This window comes from Gracilinanus agilis, chromosome 4 (assembly GCF_016433145.1).
Source record: "Gracilinanus agilis isolate LMUSP501 chromosome 4, AgileGrace, whole genome shotgun sequence".
Lineage (NCBI taxonomy): Eukaryota > Metazoa > Chordata > Mammalia > Didelphimorphia > Didelphidae > Gracilinanus > Gracilinanus agilis.
The window spans coordinates 187,304,659-187,316,104 of NC_058133.1; the positions used below are offsets into that span (position 1 = coordinate 187,304,659).

The window sequence follows — 11,446 nt, forward strand, 5'->3', positions numbered from 1 at the left end:
CTATGTGGAAATTTTTTACCCAGTTGTTAATGAAATAAAACAGTTTATAGGTTACTCTTTTATGCATTCATTATTGAGTGCTGCCTATCATGCACAAAGAACACAACTGTGAAGTGACAGAAATATTCTGGAGAAGTAAAGACAACCGTAAAACTAAGCAAACTCTTGATCAAATAATTCAGATTTACTCTGTTTGATGGAATGCCATCTTTCTGCCAATTAAACTCAAAAAACTGTAAATTTCAAATTTATTAAGTAAAGCATATACAATTTTTAAAAAGAAACAAAGCAGTAAAAAAATTCTAGTGTATTTTGAAAGATAGAAATAAGCACAAAATGTCAACACAGAAACACAACTTATACTCAACTATCTGAACAAAATTTTATATAGTGATAAAGCTGCCTCCATATTTTTTATAACAAATGCATTTTACATTGATCCAACCATTCTGGACGGAAATTTGGAACTATACCCAAAGGGCTTTAAAAGACTGCCTACCCTTTGATCCAGCCATAATAAGGAAAAAGACTTGTACAAAAATATTTATAGCCACGCCCTTTGTGATGGCAAAAAATTGGAAAATGAGGGGATGCCCTTCATGGGGAATGGCTAAACAAATTGTGGTATCTGTTGGTGATGGAATACTATTGTGCTCAAAGGAATAATGAACTGGAGGAATTCTATGTGAACTGGAATGACCTTCAGGAATTGATGCAAAGTGAAAGGAGCAGACAGGAGAACCTTATACACAGAGACAGATACACTGTGGCACAATCAAATGTAATGGACTTCTCTACTAGCATCAATGCAAGGATCCAAGACATTTCTAAGGGACTTATGAGAAAGAATGCTATCCCACATCCAAAGAAAGAACGGTGGGAGTAGAAACACAGAGGAAAAACAACTGCTTGATCACATGGGTCTATGAGGACATGACTGGGGATGTAGACTCTAAGCATCACCCTAGTGCAAATATGAATAATATGGAAATAGGTCTTAATCAATGACACATGTAAAACCCAATAGAATTTTGGGCTGGCTATGGGAGGGCTTGAGAAGAGGGGAGAGAAAGAAATGAATCATATAACCATGGAAAAATTCTCTTAATTTATCAATTAAACAAAAAATTTTTTAAAATGCTTTTCACAAATCATCTTAACTACTAGCTGTTATTACTTATGTTAGTTAATACTCAAATACTGCACTTCATGTAAACTTTTTTTTTTTGGTGAAATTTTTATTCTAGATCTCTATATGCATGCTAACACCTGGCTATGTAGCAGTGAAGGTCTATATTGCAGGAAAACCTGATGAGATTCTTTCAGTAATACCCTTCAGTATTTAAACTTCTTTGGATCTAATATAAAATGAACCTACAGGCTCTAATCTTCACTTACAAGTATTCAAGAAATATGTTATGGAATTTAGTATAGTTTATTTTTTTAACCAGCACTTTATTTTACTGCCTAGCCTCACTTGGAGGGCCACTCACCCCATTGGTAAAGGGTAACCAAAAACTCTACTGTCTATATTTGAATTGTGATTGGTTATAATTTTAGTAAAATATTTCACCAAATGCCAAGAAGTACATATTTTCAAAGAATCTATTAAACCAGAATACTTGGAAAGGGGGAGAACAAAATTAGATTCCATTTAATATTCTAGACCATCTGGAAAATTAGTGAATCAAAAAGCTTTCTTTTTTTAATGGCAGAACAGTTAGTGACATCTTACACACTTTCAATTGATTTATCAATTAATGGCTTAATTCTGATTCTTTTGGGCCAGATGTTTCATTTGAAATGTTACTTTAAACAAAAACAGAAAACCCAACCAAACCTGACTATTACAAATAAGGAGCTCTTTTGTTATAGGTTCAATGTATGCCTAGATTTTATTCTTAAATTTCTAAATGAACCTCAGTTTAGAATTTCAAAATGATATTTTCAGTTGTTATACTATAAAATCTCCTTCAAATAAAATTAGCAACACAATTCCTTACAATCCTATTTATCTTCATAAGGTACTTCCTAAGGTACTTACTGCAAAATATCAAACAGCTGAAATTCTCCCACATAGTTCAAATTGAGAACTATTTTCCCTGGGTTGTTACAATTACTCATATCCATGGTTACAGTAGTTACTAGGAACACAGGGGATGCTTAATGAAGAAATATCAATGTTTTTGATAAATAAAAACAAGGAGGGGGATAGAACTAATGATCTCTCAAAATTGCTACAAAATTTTGACATCACTGCAGGTTGAAAAAATATTTCCCACCTCTCAGCTCCCTGAGATTATGATAGTTCTCCCAACCAACTAGAGTTTAGCTCTACACTTGAGAAGATAAGAAGCAAACAGAAAAAGAGCAAGAATCCCACTGGGTAGCAGCTGTGGAGCTGCAAAGATATTGTGAAGCAACATACTAAATAAATTAGCCTTTGAAAAATCCAGCTACAATGCATAACACTACACCACTACAAATAATTTAGGAGCTTGATAATTTGCATCACAAAAGGTTTCTTCGGGTACCAAAGAATTTTAAGAGTTCTATTTTTAAGAAGTGACCTCTACAGTATACAGTTTGGCTGGGAGATGATCATCAGTTGGGGAGAAGGTTGGGGTGGAAGAATTGGTAGGAGTCACTGACAGTATCAATTAGAAATGAAACATAGAGTAATCTATATCCACACAATTTAAGCTTAGGACTAGAGAAATAGAATAATGTTCCCATTTACATCAGGAATAGCCAATATATCAAAGTGAAGAATGTACTAGGTGTATAACATGTAGTCAGAAGACTTAACTACCCTTCTATGACCTGGGAATGTTTCTCCAAAAGAAAATTGAGTTAGATGATCTCTAAAATCCCTTCCAACTCTCAATCTTTGAACTATAAAGTACAATTAAAATTTAAGATTTGTTGAAAGCCTTAAAGACTGGATGACCATTTGACCAGTTATTAGAGATTCTTGTTCAGGTGTGGGTTGACTACTTAAGGTATTTCCAAGACTCAAATTCTGTGATTACAGTGTGATCTTCTATTTTCCAGGTCTAAAGATCATTATATATCATCTACCTCCTGACAAAGGGATGATGGATTTAACATATAGGATAAAGACATATTCTGGTGTGTGGACAATGCCATAATGTTTTAATCAACAGATCTGACACATTTCTTTTTCTTTTCAGATTGGGAGAAAATAAATACTTGCTACTTGAAAATTTAAATTAAATAAGATAGAAAAAAAAAAAGCAAAGGAACTCCAAATTCAAATGTCTTTTCTTACTGAGAGAAGCCAGGGTGGGAATAAAGAAAAGATGGAACTAAGCTACTGATAAAAATCTATATTAAATAATCAAGCCTAAATGAGAGTTTGTCTCCTTAGAGCAGGAAAGGCTAGATAACCAGAAGTAGGAATTAGTATTATATTAGCCAACTGGAAAAAATATGCAAATTAAATGGATGTGACCTCAGGAGAGTTCATTGTTTCAACTGTAATTTGATTCTTAGGGCCCACTTAATAAAACATGGCTTTTATTCTTACCTTATTTGCTTATTACCATGTGAAAAGTTATGAAAATACAATTTTTTAACTTTATGAGCTTTAAATAATTGCCAACTGCCCTTCAAGTATGACTAACTTTGATCACAAACACTATGTGGGAGGCACTTTAGTGCAGAAAGTATAGCCAGAATCTGTAGACTATAAGCTCCTTGAGGATAAGGGCTCTTAGCCTATTTAAGGAGTACGGTTTCTACAAGCCTGCACAATACTTACTCAGCACTTAATAAATGTGGACAGTTGTCAATTGCTAGGTGACCTATGACAAGGCACTTTATCTGTGAGCCTCAGTTTCTTTATCTGGTAAATGGAGAGGATAATATTCACAGTAACCTACTCCACATTTGTGAGGAAAGCACTTTATAAACCTCTATGTAAATATCAGTTAATATCAGTTACTAATAATTATCAGAAGCAATCAATTGCAAGTAGCACAAAAGCTGGTGTAACCCATTTTACACATTTTATGGGGCTAGTCATTGCACTCTACTCTATCTCTTATAGCATTATTGAGACCAATAGCATCAAGCATGTCATAATGCAGGAAGGAAAAGACCTTGTTTTCAGGGAAAACAAGAAAAACAAGGTATCCAAAAAAGGGCTTGTTATTACCTGACTAGCCACAACTAGGAGCATTTTAATAAGTACCCTTAATCTACTTTACGGGTTTTCTAAGTAGTATATAAGGAAAAGTTTCACCTACTAAGACTATTAAGTTCCTTCAGAGTCAGTCTGCTACTTGTTCATTTCTGCAACACCCCCCCACACACTCATTCTTCATGCCTAGCATTGCCCTAAGTGACTAACAGAAAGCTTGAAACTAACTTTAAATATAGTTCTTATCCTATTTCCATCTCTACTATAGTTTAGGGTGAGTGGGTACTAAGCTAGGTGGAGGTGAATCTCCAAAAAGTGAAGGTTCTGGTAATTGAAATTACAAGGAAAACTAGGGCTGTCTACAGGCCAGAAACTGTCAAGCCCAATGTAGCTTATTAATTACTTCAAGTTCCCTCTTTTCTCACAAATAAGTTCCAATTAAGGAAGAAATCCAATTGGGCAAAAAGATCTTTCGGAAAACTTCTCACATATTAAAGTATGTGTATGAAAATTACTGTCCACAAAATGGATTAACTAACAAGCAACAATTCATGATATTTTAAAGGAGGAAACAATAAAAACCCACAACTTTTTTCAGTGAAGGGGAGGAGTCGGTTAAAACACCTCCCTCCCCCCCCAAACCGTTTCAGGTTAGTCAAACTAATTAGCCACCTCTTAGTTCAAGAATCAGATACTATTTTACAACCTTCCTGGTCTTAGCACGATAACCCAGTACGTTATTAATCACTTAATAAATGTTTGCTCACTTGACTTCAAACCTCACAGAGAGAGGTCTTTGTTTTGCAATTCCTTAAAGCACTTATCTATTACGTCACAGTGTTTATGGGAGGGGGGAACGACCACCAGAGCTGCAGGGTCTTTCCTTTTGGACAGTGACAACTTAAAAAAAAAATTACACTCTTGGGAAAACTCTAAACATTTTTTTCCTGCAAAAAAAGGGGAAAAAAATTTCCCGACTGCACGTTTTAGCCACGATCATATAGAGTAGGCAATCAGCTGTGGAGGATGTCCTCGCTATTAAGTAGCGTCTCTCCCAGGCCCGGGCCGACGCGGCCCTCTTCACCAGGCAGGAGAAGTTTCTCGGCGCACACACGCCCTCCCATCCACTCTGACAGGTCTCTCCGAAAACCACAGAAATGTATACCCCGAGGTGGAATACCAGGCCGTCAGAAGAAGCGAGGGGAAAACAGGGAAGCGGGGCTCTAAGGGCACACACATATACACCCCACTCTACGCCGAAACTTAACGGGGATAGTAGAGAGGATGAAGAAGCGGGATATGGTGATTCTCTACACACACACACATACACACACACACACACAACCCCCGTCCTCCACCCCGGAGGCCGCGCCTCCCAAGTCTAGGAAATTGAAACACTTTCCCGCGTGGGCCTCCGTAGTATCATTATTGTTATTATTTACAAAGAAGCCAGCCCCAAAGCGAGCCCCTCCCTCCGGCGGAGGACCGACCTACGATCCTGAGCCACCTCTACCTCTCAGCTGCTAACTCCCCAAATAGTCCCCAGAACCCGGCCCGCCCCGCCCCAGGCCCAAGCCAGCCCCAGGCCCCGGAACTCACGCTCTCATGATCCCATCGCACGTTGCTGCGCTTCTCGTCAGGGGCCAAGTTCCTGTCTCGGCCCATTAACTCATCCAACAACTGCGCGGCCGAAATCATGATGCCTCCCAACGGGCGGCTGCTTCCACAGCCTCGGGATCCGGAGAAGAAACTCCCCAGCGACGCCGACGCCGACGCCGTCCCTCGATCCCCGCCGCTCTTCGGCAACAGGGGCCGCGGCCGCCGCTGAAAAGGAGACGAGTCAAAATGGCGGCAGCAGCGCGAACAGCTTCCCGGCGTGCCTTGCGCGGGCGCCCGCGAGAACGCACCCAGGGTCGACCAATCTCGCGGTCTTCCACCCGGTGTCTCCTGGGTCTTATAGTCCTTGTAGGACCAGCGCATCCGGCACCTCCCACTGCCCTCGCCTTTCTACTACCTAACCCCGTGTCAGCCCTTCCAGCCAATTCCTGCCGACTCTCTAGTAGCCCTGTAACCCTACTTGACCTTTGGGAGGACAAAACAAAAATGGAACATGCATGTGAATTTATTTTCCCCCAAGAATACATCTCCAAATCAATTTCACAGCATTTACTTAGAGGTGGTGTGTTCTAGCAACTAACACTACAGGCGACCAGGAAATCCAGATTAAACACACTGCATGATATTGGGCAAGTCATTGCCTCTCCGGGCCTCAGCTTTCCTCATCTGTAGAATAAAAGTTTTTGTTAGATGCTCACTGCCATGAAATTAATTAAAAAATGTATTAAGCCATTACAATTTGTGAAGTGTTTTCCTTGAAGTAGGGCTACTTCCTCCTAGATGCCAGTTAGAAGGAACATAAATTTAGAGCTCCCAAGTACTTGGTCCAGTCTTCTACAACACAAACTGTCTTTTGCCTCTGCCTCCCCAGCAATTAGCATAATATAGTACCTGGCCCAGAGTAGGCCTTAATTAAATATTTACTGATTGACTTAAGTGACTTTCCCTGGTAGATACAGTTAAGTGTCTTAGGCAGAATTTTTTTAAATACTTACCTTCTAGCTGGAAAGAACTACATGAACTGATGCAAAGTGAAATAAGCAGAACCAGGAGAACATTGCACAGGGTAACTACAATATTGTGGAACAATTAAATGTGATAGACTTTGCTACTAACAGCCATACAGTAATCCAGGACAATTCTGAGGGACTTATGAGAAAAAATGTTATCCACCTACAGAGAAAGAACTGTTGGGAGTAGAAATGCAGATAAAACATGGTTTATCACTTGCTTATTTGGGTATATGTTTTGGAGTTTGGGTTTTATAAGATTATTCATTTAAAATGAATAATATGGAAATCTTTACAGGATAATACATGTATAACCTGGATTGAATTGCTTGTCAGCTCCTGGAAGGAGTGAAGAAAAGAGGGAGACAATATGGATCATATAAATTCAGAAAAATTATGTAGAAATTTATTTTTTTAAATAAAATAAAATTTAAGAATAAACCCTTACCTTCTGTTTTCATACCAATTCTAAGACAAAAGAGCAGAAAGGGCTAGATAATTGGTGTTAAATGACTTGCCCAAAGTCACACAGTTAGGAAGTTTCTGAAGCCAGATTTGAATTAGGTAGAATTTGAAACATGGTCTTCTTTAATCCAAATCTAGGACTCTTACTTGTTGTGTAAGAGCCTTTCCCTCATTGTTTTGTGATTATTTTGGATAGCTTTTTATGTGTATTTATGTATGCATATTGTTTCCTTGAATAAAAAGCTACTTAAGTGCAAAGACTATTTGATTTTTGTTTGTGTACCTAGTATTCAATGCCATACCTGGCACACAGGACCATTACTATTCTGATTGCCTCGCTTTACAGATGAGTAAACATGGTAGGACTTTAATAAAGGTTTGTTGAAAGTGTAACTGGAGGTCAGCTAGGTAGTACAGTGGATAGAGAACTAGACCTGTACTTTAGGACCTGGATTCAAATTTGGCCTCAGAGATTTCCTATCTATATGACCCTGGGGAAGTCACTTAACCCCTCGTTGTTCTTCTATCTTAGAAATAATGCTGAGAAGGGTACCTAGATGGTTCAGTGAATATCCTCGGACACTTCCTAACTGTGTGACTCTTGGCAAGTCACTTAACTCAATTGCCTAGCCCTTACCCTTATGTCTTAGAGTTGCTACTAAGATAGAAAATAAGAGGGCGTTTTTGAAGAAAAAAGTGTACTGAATAAAGTAATAGCATGACATAGTGTATAGTGAGCTAGCCCTGGAGTCAGGATGTCCTAAATTCAAGTCCTCTCTCTTCCATATTGTTTATGTAACTGAGTAAATCACTTTAGTTCTCATTGCACTAATTATAATTGCAGAGCAGAAGAACATTGGCTTTGGTAGATTAAGTTGCCAAGATAAATTCAGAGGTCTGGACTCCATTCCCTAATCCTCCCCACTCTCAAAGAATGAATACTAGAAACCTATTTAATTTTGTCTACATTGGGTCGATATCTGAGGTAGAAAGAACAGAAGTTAGTCTACTCTGTTTTATAGACAGAAATTGGAGCAGAGAGGGGTTTTACCATGACTTTTCCAAGATTACAAGGAAAATAATTGTGATGTTTACTACATATTATATGAATGAAAACTGATATGACTGCATATACTGACCCTTCACTGTGGTCAATTCAATTTGAATTCAACTCAAATATTTACTGTCTATTCTTGAATAAGGGAGACAAAAAGAGTCTATTGAGAGTTGGATAGAATTGTAAAAGTCTTTGCAGATAAAGAAATTAGGTAAATTTTGTGTCATGGAAAGAAAAATGAACTGGTTTCATTGAGTTTCACTTTTATAAGAGTTAAATCTGAAAACATTGGCTTAAATTCTTCCTCTGTTACTAACCATGTGATTAGGTAAATAATCTCCCTGGGCATCAATTTCCTCCTCTGTGAAAATCAGATGATTGACCAGCAGTGGTTTGAATACTACTTTAGACACACTGAGTTTTATGACCCTGGACAGTCATTTAATCTTTCTATGTTTCTTGATCTGGTCAGGAGGTTAATAATAGCACCTATCTTCCAAGTTGTTGTGAGGATAAAATAAAACAACACTTGTAAAACACTGTGAAAATTTTAAAATACTATATAAATACTAGCTATTAGTATTATTAAATATATAAGGGAAGGGAGAAGAAACTAACTCCCCCTTCTTTCTATGCTGTATGTTTGAAAATTTACATGCCACTTTATAGCTGAAGTCAACTTACATTAGGAGCTAAATTACATTCAAGAAGCACGAGGTATGTCCTACTTTTAAACAATTTCAATAGCTACACACAGGAGGGCTTTTCCTCACCACCAGCAAGAGAAAGCTTGCTTTGAGTGCACTAGGGAGCCCCAAGAGAAACTGAAATGAAAACTCAACACCTAATTTTGTCCCTTCCTGATTCATGCCCTTTTCCTTCCCTACTCCCCTCAGTGATGTTTCTGAAGCCTCCAGACTTCCAAGATCTCTCTGAAGCATTTGGGCACTAGCTCAGCTGTGTTTTCTACTCCCCTCATGGGAAAAGCAGTGCTGACTCTAGTTCAACCTCTCAGTAGGTTGATTAGGCAAGGATCTAAGTTATATTTATTTACATATATTTATATACATACATACATACATACATATATAAAGAACATCAAAGCAAGATTTTAGTTATTTCTCCCTCCATCCCCACCCCAATAACTTTTTAGGAGCTCTAATTTAAATATTTTATTTCCTTCTTTTTTACTCCTACAATAGCCTTCTTGGGTAATTGATTACTAGTTACTTAGTCTGCAGGCTGTGGCACATTTAAAAAAAAAAACACATTTGCCTAAAAGTGGGCTTAAAAAACCCAAAACTTCTAAAGTGATTGTTTTTTTTTTAAAAAGCCCAACACTAAATACCCATAATTCTAGCTGTTACACAAGGCAAACTAGACAAATAGCAAGATCTCAAGCACAATAAAAAGAAATAGTATAATATTGCTATGTTATATGGAGGTGGATCAAGAGAAGCTTTATCCAGGAGCACTGACAATTCCAACCCATGATACTTCCTCTGAGGAGGACCACATCCCAGGTGAACTGCCCCTGATGTCTATGTAATCATTTCCTAGTCTGTTTCCTCCATTCTGGGTCAGAAATGGCTGAAATAAGTCAGGACAACAATCAAAGAGGAACTCCATATTTCTAAGTCTAGTCCAAAGGCTCATACCTGGGGTTTGGTCATTTCTGACTTAACAGAGATGCCTTTCCCTTATCTGTGTATTCCCTTTCATTAAGAAGATGGTAACAAGGGGGGTAGCTGGGTGGCTCAGAGGATTGAAAACTAGGCCTAGAGATAGAAAGTCCTGAGTTCAAATCTGACTTCCCGAATTTCCTAGTGTGTGACCCTGGGCAAGCCACTTGACCTCCATTGCCTAGCCCTTACTGCTCTTTAGCCTTGGAACCAATATACAGTATTCTAAGGCAGAAGGTAAGGGTTTTAAAAAAAAAAAAGATGGTAACAAAAGATGGAGGGAAGGGGGAAGAGGAGGAAGAAAGAGAAAAAGAGGGAGAACAGGAAGGAGGAGGGGAGGGGAGGAAGTAAGGACAAGAAAAGGGAAAGGAAGGGGGAGAGAGAAGGGGAAGAGGAGGAGGAATGCATAAAATGGAAGATGGGAAAAGATGGAAGCAGAGAGGGGAATAGAAAAATGGAGTGGGAAGAAGAAGGAAGAGGAAGGAGAGGAAGAAAGTGGAAAAGGGGGAGGAGGGGAGAAAGAGAAAAGATGAGTGGAAATAAAGGAATGGGAAGAAGGGGAGAAAGGAAAAGAGAAAATGGGGAAACGGGAGGAGGGGAATGAGAGGGAAGAAAAGTAGAATGTAAAGGAGGGGAAAGAAGAGGGGGAGGAAAAGAGAAGGAAAAAGAGGAAGAAGAAAGTGAGTAGGGGAAGAGAAAGGAAGGGAAGGAGGGAAAGCGTGAGAAGGAAGTTAGAAGGGAAGAGGGTAGTAGGAAGAAAGGAAGAGGAAAAGGGAGAAGAGGAAGAAGAGATGGGGAGGGAGAAGAGGGGGAGTGGAAGTAAGGAGAAAAGAGGAGGGGAAAGGAGAAAAGGAATGGGAAGTAGGGAGAAAAGGAGGAGGAGAAATGGAAAGAAGGGGAAGGGGTGCTTTCCCACTTTAAATTATGTCCTATTTATCTTGTTAATAAGTTGCTTTATATATATTTCCTTGCACATTGTCTCCTTTATTAGATTATAAGCTCCTTGAGGGACAGCGACACTCAGCAGGCACTTTATAGATAAATTGATTAGGTTAAAGGAGAGAAGAGAAAGAGAATAAAAAGAGAGAAGTCTGGAGTGGAAATGGAGAAGAAAGGAATGGGAAGGAGGGAAGAGGAAACTGGAAAGGAATGGATTAGTGGAAGAGGAAGAGAATAAAGAAAAGAAGAGAAAGGGAAAGAAGGAAAGTGGGGAAAGGCTGGAAAGGAAAAAGGAACAGAGAAGAGGGGACTGGAAATGAAGGGGAGGAAGAAGAGGGGAAAGAAAGCAATGGGGAGGAGGAGAGGATGTAGATGGAAAGGAGGGAAGGGAATGACAAGGAAAGAGAGAGAAAGGAAAGGGGGAGGGGGGAGGGCTAAAAATAGCCAGTGATTCATCAAAGGCCCATCACCCCGCGGCGCAGTTACATAAAGCCCGGGCCGGCCCTGCCGG

The 11,446-nt window shown here is 38.9% G+C and overlaps 1 protein-coding gene across 3 annotated transcripts in view; it reads right to left on the reverse strand.

Moving 5' to 3' along the window:
- The window catches only part of LUC7L3 (LUC7 like 3 pre-mRNA splicing factor), a 44,840-nt gene extending 38,826 nt beyond the window's left edge, over positions 1–6,014 (reverse strand). For 2 of the 3 annotated variants that reach the window (XM_044674650.1, XR_006506118.1), the window contains exon 1: positions 5,765–6,013. In XM_044674650.1, the coding sequence (XP_044530585.1) occupies positions 5,765–5,863 (99 nt within the window). In that variant the 5' untranslated portion in view covers positions 5,864–6,013. Of the gene's footprint in view, positions 1–5,764 lie in introns of all 3 variants that reach the window. The other variant, XM_044674649.1, reaches the window with a different exon arrangement.
- Between the last annotated feature and the right edge of the window lie 5,432 nt (positions 6,015–11,446).